A 15,346-nucleotide genomic window follows, 5' to 3' on the forward strand; every position below is an offset into this window, starting at 1 on the left:
GATTTATATTGTATTGTATTATATTTAAGTGCAAACAAACAACAAAAAACTGAAACAAGAGATGCAAGAATATGAGCGAGACTATGGTACAAATGGCAATCCATGAACACGACAACAACGAAAGCTTGACAACGAGGTGCTTACAAACTGGAACCTATATACAGGTGCTAATCAGGGTGAAACAAGACACAGGTGATAGTGGTTAGGACACGTGATGTGCTGGGGATGATGGGAAATGTAGCTCAGCATCTCTCTGGCGCTACCATGACATATTTCTTTACAGACTAAATCTGTTGTCTATATTATTGCGCTTAATTATCTACTTAAAGAGTGAAATAATAACCAAGTGAAATGGACAGTGAAGCAAGAAAAGGCTGTTCTCATCAGCAAAGCATCCAAGCATATACATCCAAGAATGACAACCATACATGTTTCAGCCAGTCGGGCTGCAGCAAATATTCATTAAACTCTAAAAATCCAATAAATACATTTATTCAAAAATGGAAAAATAGTTACATTCATATAGTGCTTTTCTAGACACTCAAAGCACTTTACATAGCATGTGGTGGGGGAAAATCTCCTCAACCACCACTAGTGTGTAACATCCACCTGGATTGCGCCAGAACACCCACCACACACCAGCTATTGGCGGAGAGGAGAGGAGCGAGTGATGTAGCCAATTCAGAGATGACGATTATTAGGCGGCCATGATGGAGAAGGGCCAATGGGGGAATTTCGCCAGGACACCGGTGTTATACCCCTACTCTTTTACGATAAGTGTCGTGGGATTTTTAATGACCACAGAGAGTCAGGACCTCGGTTTAACGCCTCACCCAAAAGACAGTGCTGTTTTTACAGTATAGTGTAAAATAGTGTAAAATAGACCAATATATATAGACCGGTATAGTCTCCGTAACCATAAATTAGCCTACATCAACAGCACAATTTGCATGATTGAAGAGGCAACATGTCAACGCGAGTCTGATCTCCGAAATCCAACTTCACTAGAATGAGGCATTTGTAAAACAAAGTTTAACCATATTGTATGAGCAAAAAAATCCTTACGTCCCTATAAAATAAACATGCATTTCTATTTACGAGCTATGTTTTAGACGGCCAATTTAACAATCTTATCCACCAGATATAATCTGAATAAGTTTAATATGCTGCTCTTGGTCCGATAGTCAGCGTCGCTGAAGTGATCACTTTGAATGCAAGTAAATTTCGCCAATTCAAGTAGATTTCCACTGAAAAGCACAAAAAAGCTCCGCAAGTTTCATCACAAAACGACGCAGTGAAATCCTGTACGAATTGAAATGAGAGTGTAGTAGCTCACTCGATGGAGCTGTAGGAAACAAACAAAAATAAAACTATCATTCAAACTACAAAACTACGCAAGCTGTAAACTGTTTATTTAGATTTAATGAGAGCCTTTAATATGATTTGTACTCTACTGCTGGTATTCTGATATTAAATATTTTAAATGAATTAAGCTGGGTTCAGTGACACTGACTTTGTTACGTATTGCACGTGTATTTGTTATGGTTTATGTCATGTCTCCACCCATGTTATGTTAATGGATGTCTCCCTCACGTGTTCTCATTAATCCCAGCTGTTTTGTGATTCACCCTGGATTACGTTTGCGATTAAAACCCCTCATGTGTCCTCGTTTAATTGCGAAGTATTAAGTGTTTACTCAATACCAAGCCTTTGTTCTGTGTTCTCGGTTCCGGTTTTGACCTTGTTCCTAGTTTCTCGTTTGTGCTGTGCTGTGCCTTGCCTTCTTTATGCCCGTTTGCCATTCGCCTGACCCCTTGCCTGTTTTTGACCATGCCTGTGTTTCTCGTTATAGATTCGTTTGCCTATTTCCTTTTAATAAAACCCTTAACTGCACGTGCATCCGCCCTAAGACTCAGTTCGTTGCACTTATTCTTAGAGAGTATTCAAATATTTTGCCCATTAGTCAGTAGAACAAAACCAAAATATTCAAAGCCCTATGAGTCAATCAATAAAACATGAAGCTTCTTGTATATGCTGTTGATCATCACAGTGCACATGTTGTTTCCATGGTCGTGGACGTGAGCCAAAGTGAACCTATTCCCAAAGCTTTAAAAGCTTCTGAAAAGCCAGGTCAGTAGCTCTTAGTCAGAGCTAATGGCTGTTTTGGAGGCACTTCAGATATCACAGTGGGAATTAAAACTGCTCTGCACTTGATTTTGTTCTCCCACTATTTTTATGCATCATGATGTTTCATGCAGCGAGTAACAACAGTGCAGTACGCAGGTGACAGCACACATGCTTGGAAGACTATGTGACAGTGTATTCCTCATGTTGTATTTTACTACAGCCTGAATTTGTATTGTGGCCTCTGGAATGAATGAAGCAATGAATTTCAAAATTGTGTACATTACAATTCAAAGCTGGATTGACAGCAAAAGCCCTATTAATGGCTGTTCTGGAGAGTTAGACAAATGACTGGGATATTATCTGTGGGTTTTATAAGCATTAGCTAAGAAAGTATACTATTTCTTTTTAAGCAGTCCAGAAAATGGATGGATGGGTGGATGGATGTTAGAAATGTTAAAAAATTTAGAAAGGATTATCCTCAGAGTTATCCTGAATGACTTTGCACTTTTGAAGTTTTTTTTTCTGGTAATATTCAGTATAAACTTGCAAACGCCTTTATGAGGCAACATAGGTGAGTGTAGAATAACAGTCTATAATAAGTAACTAAAAAAAAGGTTTCATCTTTGACCCTTCTCCCACTGGAAAAACAACTTTACAAAAATAAACTAAAATAATGTTATTTGTAAATTGTACAAAACAGGGCAAAAGCTGTATGGGTTAAGGGGTTTGTTTACAATTGAACGCAAGAGAAGAAATAAGAGGGACAGGAAACAGAGATGCAGGGTGAGAAAATCATAAATCCATCAGCTATCCCACCAGTCAAGTGAAAGCTCTAATGTTCTTGCCCAGTCCAAACATTTGGTCACGCAGAAACCTAACAGTCTTGGCTGAAAATGGTAACATAATGTAATCAAGCTACTTAGCTAGTCACATGCATTAAAACAGACACATATGAGTATATGGGGTACTGTAGGGGTACCCTATATACTAAGGGGTACCACAGAGAGATACCGGTCATAGACATGATCCTTTTCTAACCTATGCCCCAAGGTGTCTACGCTTCACATCACACAAAAGAAACACTATTTGAGTCTGTTTAGCCGAGAGTAATGTTAAGAGACAGTGTGACACTGGAATTTATTTTGGGAGCTAATTAAAGCTACTAGAAGTGATATGTGTAGTGCAGAAGAAGATGGGATTCAGAAAAAATAGCATGCATAGTTAGCTATAGTTGTTTCACATCAGCATGGTGTGTATTTTTTTTTTTAATTTAAACATACATAGTAAAATACGTCAATAACAAGTAGGGATTTTTATGATTAGTAAACTATAACGAGTAGTCTCCAGTTGTTGAACAAAAGAAAATACGCTGGTGATTGCTAGCCTACAGAGTCTACCTGCCCGGGCAACAATGAATAACAAACGAATAGCCTGGATACGTAATCTTCTTATCCCAGGTGCCCGGCATGTGATTTTTCTATTCCTGCAGGTGTTTCAAAATCTGATGACACATTCAATGAACAAAGGCAGATGCTAGAGGAAAGGTCAAGACTTAAAAAAAAAACAACAAAAAAAAAACCTTTTTTTGTTTTCAAAACCTTTCGAAACGATTTTCTCTTTAATGTACATTTTAATGTACACCCTCAGAGGAACACAGTGTCCAGGAGTAAGATTACTTCCTCCCTTCTGTTCCAGTTCATTTGTCTGACACTGATGCTCTTATGCTTCTCACCATCCACTCCATTATTCATGTACAAATGGAGGAGCTCAATAACAGATGGGTCAACCTAACCTCACAGCTGTCAATCACAGGTATGAAAGCTCATGTTAAGCCGGGTGCACACTGTGCGATTTTTAATAGCTGTTTGCGACTGTTGCTTGTCAGACTGTATGAACACGATCCCTTCTGTAAGCCATGTCACACTGTAGGGTCTCGGTTGTCATTAATGTCGGACTGTACGACAGTCAAGACGTGAAAAACGGACGCACGCAAGAAGACTCGTACGGAGTAGGAGGAGCCACACTTCAGGACTGTGCCTCAAATCTTCTGACACTGCCAGAATTTAATCAGAGGAAATATTTTTATCGCAACGGCCGTTAATCGGCTGTCGGGGAACACGTCAAACTAGCGGTCAAAGGCTACAGATTTGGAATCTTTTAGGATTCTCAAAATTTGTCTTAGACGACCAAATCGTGGTCAAAATCCTACAGTGTGAACCCGGGTTTAAGTGTAAGATGAATTTTAACATGAATATGAAACTTTCTGGTACAACTGAGACTAAACACAGCATTTTATTAAGTATATAATATTTGTCGAGTTGATGTGGTGCCTATTGCAGTACTTTCATTCAGCCTCTGGTGCTTTAAAAATAATTTTTTGCTACAACCTTTGTTAACTCTTAGTTAAACTAACTGTAAGTAACTAATTAGCTAACTAGCTTACTTCACTATTTAGTCAGCAAGTCAATGTTAGCTGACAAAATTCTGTCTAGCAACAAATGACACTTAAAGATCTTACCTTCAAATCAGTCAACTGTTTTCGAGGAAAATGCTGTAGATTTGATCTTACTTCTGATTGGTCCAGAGAAGTAAAATAACATCTATGGATTGCCCGAGTAATGAACGAGAACACACCACTACCCCATTAAAACTCCATTCAATGATATTTAACATATCATTTAACATTCTTAATGGCAAAATTCACCAAAAGGCAATGAGAACTGTGAATAAAATTGCCAAACCTAGTCAGAGACATAGCTCATTATAGTAAACACGAGATGTTGAAGACGTTCTCTAAAGCCAAATTAGGTGATGTCAGGTAAAATGTGTAGCTTAGATGCTATGTGTAGCATCTGTGTGTCTATACAGTACACTAAGCCTCACATCTCCAAATCAATATGCCTGTCTTATCCCTCAATTAGTTGTATATAGGAAGTGAGAGAAGTCAGTCAATAGTGATGAGACAAAACACACTTTTAGACCGAATTTCTCTCTGAGATATTTCTGCCTTATCCACTTTTGTGTGACAGTAAACCAGGAACAGGATAATTCAATTCAATCAAGTCACTGTCATTCATTCAGCAGCTTGTGTGATTTGTGATAAGGTGGGCTGGTAGGAACTGGGATGGATTCTGACATTACACTGCTCTGTGTGAAACCATAATCCATACTAAATTTCGACTTAGGAGAAACACTTTAAAAAAGGTTCTACTTCTCATTAATCACCGCTAAAGCTGATCAAACGTCTATCAACTGATACACCTGCAGCAATTTAAAAACTGAACCACGTGTAACCTCGAACCTTAAATCAATCTCTTCGCACACAAGAAATGAACTAAAATATGAACTGAAAATCAGCACAATCTTGACCAGGATAAACTGGCTACTGAAGATGGCTGAATGAAAATGCATCCCATAATACACGAGGGAAAAAAAAAACATTGCCTATAGTATTCCTATAATACAAGGGAAATTCATTAAACACGTTATCATTGTAGAAGTGGATCCAGAGCTTATCCTGGGAACACTAGGGATGAGGACGCCTGAATAGGAGGCCATGCAGGGCACCATAAGCACACATTCACACATAGGGGCAATTTAGCATAGTCTTTCCACAGCATGTGCAGTTTGTTCCCAATAACCACAGTGTGTTCGGAGAAAAGTCAAACTGAAAACTGTACATCAAATTTTAAAGTTAGACTTGAGACGTGAGACGTGTCGAAAAATTATATACCTGTTTAAAAGGCAATGTAAACTTAAAAGAAAAGCATGAAGACGTGTATGTTGTTACTGAAGTAAATGTGAATGAAGTCTTTTTTTAAAGGCTCTGTTTAAGTGCTGTTGGGATGAGAGGTGTTAATGTGCAGTGCATTAATGCAGAAAAGATATGTACATGTTTTGGAGCAACATATGCTGCCATCCAGAGCAGGACAACGCCAAACTACATTCTGCCCGGATTACAAGCGCATGGTTGCGTAAGCAGAGGGTGCGGGTGCTAGCATGGCCTGCCTGCAGTCCTGACCTGTCTCCGATTGAGAATGTGTGACGCATTATGAAGTCCAAAATAAGGCAACGAAGACCCCGTACAGTTGCGCAGCTGAAGAGATACATAATGGATGAATGGGGGAAAATTCCTCTTGCTAAACGTAACCAACTGGTGTCTTCAGTCAGCGTCCAAACGCTTAATAAGCGTTATTAAAAGAAAAGGTGACGTTACACAGTGGTAAACAATCGACCGTCCCAACTTTTTTGGAGTGTGTTGCAGTCATCAGATTTGAAATGAGTGTATATTTTAAAAAATAAACTAAATTCACAAATTAAAACATCACATAAAGTGTTAATAACGTTTTTCAATATAATACAGGGTGAACTGAATTTTCAAGACTCTTCTTTGTGTTTTCCATACGGTCCCAACTTTTTCGGAATTGGGGTTGTATTTTCTGTTTTGGTGAACGTAAGTCCTTGAAATGTCACTGAGGTTTATAGGACAAACCAGAACTCTCTTTATCTTAGCTTTTTTAGCCAAACAGGACAAGTATGCTCTCTTACAGGTAGTGTCCTCTAGACAGCAACACTAATCATAAAATACTATTTCAGTGATTATAACTGATCTGGATGAAAACGTGGTGAATTTCAATCAGCACTGAAATCTGATGATTAATCCAAGGTTAATTATCGCCTAATCAGTGAGAAAAACAAATTAAAGAGACCATGTGGAGAGAAGCAATTTCTTACATTAAGCCAGGAAAGGACACATCAATCCCCCAGCACAAGGTCATATTAAACAGAGCCATGCAGGCAGGACCATGATGTAAGCATAAAGTGATACCCTTAAACATTAACTAGAGTAACTAGAGCTCCAGACAAAAGGCAGATGATAGTGATTTCCTTAACTGAACTTGCTCCTGTTTTCCACAATTCCAGGAGTTATCTGTGCGCTTTGGCACTAAGGAAAGTGCACGCATAGCAACAAAGTCTTTATAAACAGACATCAACATTTCTGTCTGGAGGTTCAGTTGCAAAGTCTGATGTTGTTTTAGGCAGCAATATTACTTCTCTCAAAAACAGCACTAACACCGTTAGTGTGACAGTATTAAGACTGGCAAAATGATCTAAAGTCATGATTGGACATGATTACCCTTTAGGCAATGTGGAAAATCTAACACCGGTTAGTCAGCGTCAGCATGGGATTTTAGAAGCACTCCCTATGATGTCTTACCATTTTTTATGTAGCTCATAATCTGAGTTCATTTTTTTGCTGCAGTATTTTAAAGGGGTCATAACATGGTTTTTCATGTTTTTCTTCTGTGGGTGTGTAATGTATCTGTTTGTGCATGTATAACGCCTGCAAAGTCCCAACAATCACATTTCCCCCAAAAGGATTTATTCTATATAATAGAGAACACTGCTCCAGACCTGCCCGAAACGCATCGTTTCAAGTCCAGATTTACTTCCGTGATTTGTCTACGTCACAGAGTGCACTATCAGCATAATCCCGCCCAAAGGCAGCCACGAAGAAAGAAGGCTAGGCTTCAGTGAATTCAGGCGCCATGTCGTAGAGACGCTGTGTGTTTCAGTGCAAAAGCAAAACCCCTTGGTTTAGCCTTTCGAAAATAGACAAAATCAGTGATTACTGTTTATTTATAACGCTGTTCCTGAGCAGTACAACCCAAACGTTTACTTGTGCGCAGCGCATTTTACGGAGAACAGCTTCCTGAACCTGGGCGAGTACACAGCAGCTACACACAAAGGCTGCTCCTGAAAATTGGGGGGATTCTCACTTTACTCGTACAATCTTTCGCTTCTGAATCAGAACCTGTACGTGTTTTTGATTATTTTATGAAGCATCTGATATTGACTGTTTAAATGTGGAGTTTTATGTTGTGGCTCAGTTGTAGACCTCTGCTAACGTGCTAGCTAAAGTTTGCTAAGTTGCCTCGGTTTTGTAAATGTTTGTTTGTATGTTGGTGGTCTGACAGAGGCGTTGATTGTAGCTGCTGTTGATATTGTATCTTGAAACGGTTTATATCAATCTAATCACAAGAATAAAGCCTAGCTTTCCAAAAATTTATCGCATGAGTACCCAGGTACAGCAACTGTGTACAGCAACGTTCTGAACTGATACGGTAAAACTGACTACATGTTTGATTCAGCTCGAGCAGCTGGAGGCTAACACTAAGGGGCGTTACTTTTCGACACATGCAAGTCTTTTGGTCAATCACAACACAACGGCTCAGCTGGCCAATCAGAGCACTCTGGGCTTTTCGGAAGCAGGGGCTTTGGAGAAATGGAGCGTTTTAGGCAGCCTGGGAATAGAGGTACTTCAATAATGTACATTATTTGAAAAATAATGCATTTTTTTATATCTAAGTATGATAAAATATTTTCTAACAGCCAATAAACAACATAACTAACGTTTAAAAATGTTTAAAAATCATGATCTGACCCCTTTAAAACAGTTCATAAGCTCATACCAGCCACAAACAGCCACCAAAATGGAGAGCGCACCTTACCGAAAGCTGAAAACATTCACAATTAGAAAGTAACCAGAATCAGGTGTGCAACATAACCTGTAACAGTTTACATTAGTTCAGTAATTCACTAATTAAAAACTATCTTTTGAATATAAAAAAAAAATACCCGAAGGGCCCTCTGGTATCATAATCATATCCTAGGATAAGATCACTCATCATTATTGCTCACTTATCATACTCATTATTTATTACTTCCTGAGTCTGGGAGCGAAAAGAAACAAGACATTATATTTCCATTAGCCTCTTTGAACAACAAAAAAACCCCTCAATCAGCAAAACCTCAGAACACAGAACAACAGAGAAGCAGGGGGTGTTTTTGCTGGATAATATGAATGGACAATACAGACATTCTTAAGAAATAACATAATAATTTCCACTGAACAACCCAAGATATGGGAATTGTTAGCGTCCACAACAACCCCAACATTAAAACTAATTGCAACCTAAGTTTCCTGCAACTCTGGAATCTGATCTTGTTCCAAGTATCCATATCGAGCTATTACTGGCCTAAAACACTACACCGATATTTGATTGAATATTCTCTGAACCAAACCACAGTGACACAGATCTTCCAAGTAATCACAGTACTTACTATCATACAGCATGCTGCCATTATCCCGGTAATGTTTTGTGTATGTTGCTAACAGAAGCTTGCATACAGTCGGCTCCATTACTAAGAAGACACTGGTACCGGTTCAGTATGGGATGTCATCTGGGTCAAATATTGGTATTGTTTTAAAAAAGGGAACAAGTGGGATCCCTACACAAATCTGATACTTTAATTATCAACCATTTGCTTATTATATGAATGAATTTTTTTTTCCCATAAATGTAGTGACAACTACATCTATGTGGTGCAGTATCATCTGAAATAAAGAGCAACAGAGATACCAGCTGACGAACTGTTCTTTGTTGGTGGAAAATTTTATATTTGAAAGTATTTGATAGTCTTTTGATTTGCTCTCTCTCTCTTTCTCTCTCTATCTCTCTCTTTCACACACACACACACACACTGTCCCTATCGCTCTTAATTCTCAAAATCACAAACATTTAAGCTTGAATAAAATTTATAACATGAATAATATGTATGTAAAATAATATGTATAGTATGAATATGAATAATATGTATCGTACAGTATATAAAAGGTAGGCCTGTTCCTATTTAAGAGAACAGTGCAGCTATTCCCTTACAGGCTAAGAACAAATAAAGACTCTATTCGATTTTAGGTCCAAACCAATGCTTTTGTTTAAAATGAATAGTTTCGTAGTTTCAGCGCCTAGATTAAATGTTTCTTCAGGATTATAGAAATAACAGTTGAACAGAAAACAAATGAATGTACTGATGCTGCATCTTCTGATGAACCATTTACATTCTACACTATTTATGGACACCTGATCATCGCACCCATATGTGCTTGTTGAACATCCCATTCCAGACTTAGCCCCCTTTGCTGTTATAATAATAATAATAATAATAATAATAATAATAATAATAATAATCTCTTCTGGGAAGGTTTTCCACTAGATTTTGGAGCGTGGCTGTGAGGATTTGTGTTCATTCAGCTACAAGAGCATTAGCGAGGTCGGGTACTGATGATGTGTGAGGAGGTCTGGGGTGCAGTCAGTGTTCCAGTTCATCCCAAAGTTGTTTAATGGGGTTGAGGTCAGGGATCTGTGCAGGACACTCGAGTTCTTCCACTCCAACCTTGTTAAATCATATCTTCATAGAGCTTGCCTTCTGCACAGGGGCTGCGACATTTTTGGGCCTCTTAGTTCCCGTGAACGGAAATTGGAACGCTACAGCATACAGTACAAAGACATCCTAGACAATTGCGTGCTTCCAGCTTTGTGGCAACAGTTTGGGGAAGAACCACATATTGGTGTGATGGTCCGGTGTCCACATACTTGTGGCCATGTAGTGTAATGAATCAGTGGAGACTACAATGTGACCATGTGCAGACTACAATATTAAAGCAATGTTAGCTAAATATGTTTTCTAACATAGCCACTAAAACACACTATAACACTTCCTTAACACGTCCCACGTGTCAAAACACGCCACAAATCCACCCCTAGACCTTCCCATATCACTTCTGGCTAAATGAGATTGAACCAGAGCAGGCTCACTGCCTTGCTTAAAACATCCTGTCCAAGGCCTCAGGACAGGGACAAAGTTAGTAGGTGAAGCAGCTGTTATTCTCGAGCCATTGATGAGCTCTTCTACAAAAACAAGCTCTTAGGTTTCAAGCACTAGGTCGAAAGCGTGAAGTTTAGTAAAACTGCACTCTCTAAACGAATTAACGTTACCTGTAGATGCAGTTTCCATGGTAACGGGGTGAGGCGGATGGTGGGAGTGCTGCTTCTGCTCGTCCTCGCGCTCCGAGTCCTCGAAGCGGGCCGAGCTGCTCTTCTTCCCGAACAGCTCCATGTTCTCCAGATCTGCTCCGTACCACCCGCCCTCTGATCCTGCCTCGTCACTCGGCTTCACGGACATGCCTCCGCGATGCGCCTCAGACAGACCGATTCTTTTTTCTTTTCTTTTCTTTTTCTTGTTTAAATAACAGATACGAGCAGACGGGAAGCACACAGAGGACAAAATGACAAAGCAGCGCGCGAGTGTTGTCAGGCTGAGCTCTTCCTCACGCGCCTGCGAAAATGGCTCGTTCGATTCAGCGGTTGGACGATGACGTCACTGTGTCTGAGGCTTAGGACGGGCGCGGACTGAGGATGAAAACACTGTGTGTGTGTGTGTGTGTGTGTGTGTGTGTGTGTGTGTGTGTGTTTTAACTGTTTACAGTCAGGACACTGGCGCTACAACTTTCTCTTCATTTTAGTCTAATTAAACTACATTACTGCCTCATTCCTTATTGAGATTCTCTTTATAGAGGCTGCAGGGCAGATTATCCATATTTAAATACATTTAAAAAAAAAGTTAAAATAAAAAAGTTTAGAAAAAAGCTTATTAAAAACATAATAACTTTTATATATTATTTATAAGTTAATAATAAAAAAGAGGGATCATAATTTTTTTATTATTTATTTTTTTTAAATTTAGTACTGCCCTGAATAAGCGATAGCACACATAACAGATGTTTACATAGCTATAGTCCACAAGACTATAATAACTGAATTTACACGAATGAACCAGTTCAAAATTTTACATACGCTTGATTATTAACACTGTGTGTCGTTACCTGCATGATCAACGACTGTGTTTATGTTTTGTGAGAGTTGTTCATGAGTCCTTTGTTTGTCCTGAGCAGTTAAACTGCCCACTGTTCTTCAGAAAAATCCTCCAGGTCCTACACATCCTATACAGGTCAAGAGCGTCGGTTAAATAAGTTAAGCACTCTTTAAAACCACAGTGAGCAGAAAAGCATCTCATTACGCACAACACACCAAACCTTGAAGTGGATGCACTACAACAGCAGAAGACCACATTGGGTTCCTCTCATGTAAGCGAAGAACAGGAATCTGAGGCTATCATGGGCACACAAAACTCTATGCACTGTATACACAGTATATTAGCTATAACTTTTAACGTACTGTTAGTCGCTGAGCAGGACATTTCACAATGAATCCTACATTCTGTTAATTTATTATACTAACTGAACCAATGACATAGTTATTGCCTAGTACTTAAAATAATATAATAAAAAAGAAAGGCTACTAGGCTTTCATGAACACAGAGATGTTATAACCGAAATTAGGGGTAGTAAATTAGTTAGACACTGATTACTCATCATGAGTAATCAGTTGCCCTTTGTATAACGTTACAATCTGAACTCAATCTTTACAATAAGGATCAATGTATGTGCGTGCTCTGTCGCCATCTTGTGTTTACTCACAAATGAACGCAATGCCAGGGGACTTTTGAAATGACCTGAGGGTATATCCTGCACCAGGAAAGCATAAACAGTTTGAAAAGATCCAACAGAAAGGAATAGAAGGCAATGATTTTTCATGATTCTCTCAGTCTCCAGCCTTGTTTTAATGAATGTAGTAAGGGAGTTAGAAATGAGATGTCAGAAAGAATGGGACGGATCCAAAGAGGACCCAAAATCTGTTCAGTGGATATGAAAAAAATAAAACATAAAAAAATGTGGAGGTGGCTATAAGGTTATAAATGCAAAGTTAGCAATTTATTAATTAATTTCATATGGTCTGTTTTGTCCAAATTAGCCATGTAACATGTTCACATGTTAGCCATGTTCACAGTTTACAGTGACACATAATCTTTTCCTAGCATGTCAGTATATTTATACCTTAGTGCCTGAATATTTAGCATCAAAATGAAAATGGGTTCAGAATGATGATGAAATTCAAAATGCTTCAAAGTGTTTGCTACTAGTTTCTTTCTTTCTTTCTTTCTTTCTTTCTTTCTTTCTTTCTTTCTTTCTTTCTTTCTTTCTTTCTTTCTTTCTTTTAAATTATGGTCACTTGAGTGACTCATCATTGATTAATTCTTAAGAAATGAGGTCAGCTCTTAAGCTGAGGCCAGCCACCACTTATCTCTCTCTGTAAATAAGGACCATTCCCGTGCAAATGTGTATAACAGCAGTTAAGTTTAATGAAATCCAGTCAATACAATTGAAAAGGAAAAAAATAGAAACTGGCTTAAAGGACATTCTGAGCAGCAAGCAAACAATTACATAGGATAAGTGGACTGTGTCTTTGTACTTGACATGCTGATTACTCATTCGAAGAGGAGATGAACATCTGATTTGATGCAATCATTTAACATTCGGAGTGGTAAAACTTAGCAGAACATTCTTATTTTCAGAATAAGTTATACTATATTAATTTTCTATTAATCACAGCATTGCCTAAAGGGAACGTTGAATATTCCATTGTATATTCTTCAAAAATTTGTCTTAATTCCCATCCCTAATGATGATTCAATTCAGATTAACTTACGCTATCTGTTCATTAATCCCCCCCCCCCGTCTGGAGGCATTTTAAACCATGAAATAATAATATTTTGATTAAATTAGACATTATACAAGTCCATTTTGTGACAGTTTAAAATAAAGTGTAATTTCTCGAATACAATTATAGGGCTGTGAAAAAGTATTTGATTTTTCCAGTTTTTTGTGTATATCTCATACTAAATAGTTTTAGAACTTCAGACGAAATACAACATAAAACAAAGGCAACCTGAATAAATACACAATACAGTTTTTTTTAAAAAAAAAGATTATTATTATTGAAGAAAACACCTATCACCAATGTGAAAAACTAATTCTCTTTTCTTAGAATTTAGTATGAGATATACACAAAAACAGAAGAAATCAAGATGGGGCAAATACTTTTTCACAGCACTGTACATGACATGACACTGCAGATCGGGAATACAGAGATTCTTATCTTACATTTTAAACAGCCAAAACAGGAAAGACTTCCTTTTAGGTACTAAAAATGTTCCAGGCTAGACTGAAGCTATAAATAGCCCTTAAGTCTCTTGAGTTTTAATGAACAAGTGAGTAATTAACAAATCATTCTTGAAGGTTTTTATTTTATTTTTATGAATTTAAGTACAAAGAATCACAGAGTATGAGCAATCAATTTAATGTTTCCTGATGCCTTAGACATTTTCTAGTGTGTAACAGCTCATTGTCTTGTCATTCAGTACTACAGTACTATATAAAGTAGTAATGAAGTCTGATTCTGTGACAATTTGCAACAAAGTAGATAGCTTATATCTTTAATCCTGTTCTAACATGTCATGTTTTTTACCCTCATGGTCATACCCTATACCGTGTGTATTTTTCATCTATATTGTAGTGCTATTTTAGTGAGATCACCATGAAGTGGTCACTTTAGGAGTGGGCATGTTACAGACAGAAGTCTGCCACAGGCTTCAGAAATTCCCAAAGGTCAAAGTCTCGCTTCTGCTCCAGTTCCTGCCAAGGAAACTATCCATCAACCCAACTATTATTCTGACCAAGAAAGGGCTTCAGGATTTACTGTTAAACAACACAAAACATAATAAATAAATAAAAAGGAAGCGGATGACAGTCTGTTGTTCTTGCAAGCCTCATATATGAAATATTTACATTTCATTAAAAAGACTTCTTAATAAGTGACTTTTGTAGTGTTTTATAAAGAAAACGTAAAGCTACATTTAAAGACTGTTTATTCTGCATATTTACAATCCTGTCAGTTTCAAAGATGTTCCCTGCTCTCCTCACCATGGACCAAGTCAATCGGTGAAATAAAAGAAAAATAACTGCTTTTGATGATGTTATATAATGTATGTAACTCCTAGTGGTATTCTAAACGGAATCAACATAGCTAAGCACAAATAAATAGTTCATTTGAATGGCTTCTTGTCAAATCTGGCCACAGATGTTGGTCACTTCTGTCAGATAAAGTGGCCAACCAATGATTAAATAATCCAGCTTTAGCTCACCTCTTGGGACGAGTGGAAATCTGTCCACACTCATACGAGAACATAAACTGGAAAGAGCTCCAAATGGACTGGCAGCAACATTATGTTCTCTGCTCAGGTCAACTCTTTCGCTGCGGCATCAACAATCATATCAGGAAGATAAACATGAAAGTAATCAACTATGTAAAGCTTCTATTCTTGCTGTCATAAGACTATATAATAATTGCTATTATTCTTGCAATTACCACATTGCTGTTGAATTTTCAGTTCTAATTGGTCCGAATTTCGGACTGTG

At 38.0% G+C, this 15,346-nt stretch overlaps 1 protein-coding gene across 1 annotated transcript in view; it reads right to left on the reverse strand.

Annotated features, from left to right (window-relative positions):
• rtn1b (reticulon 1b) overlaps window positions 1-11,368 on the reverse strand; it is a 50,157-nt gene extending 38,789 nt beyond the window's left edge. Inside the window, exon 1 of the mRNA XM_017455936.3 lies at window positions 10,968-11,368. Within this exon, the coding sequence (XP_017311425.1) occupies window positions 10,968-11,154 (187 nt within the window). The 5' untranslated portion in view covers window positions 11,155-11,368. The remainder of the gene's footprint in view (window positions 1-10,967) is intronic.
• Window positions 11,369-15,346: the final 3,978 nt, after the last annotated feature.

The sequence above is a fragment of the Ictalurus punctatus genome, chromosome 25, assembly GCF_001660625.3.
Source record: "Ictalurus punctatus breed USDA103 chromosome 25, Coco_2.0, whole genome shotgun sequence".
Taxonomy (NCBI): Eukaryota; Metazoa; Chordata; class Actinopteri; order Siluriformes; family Ictaluridae; genus Ictalurus; species Ictalurus punctatus.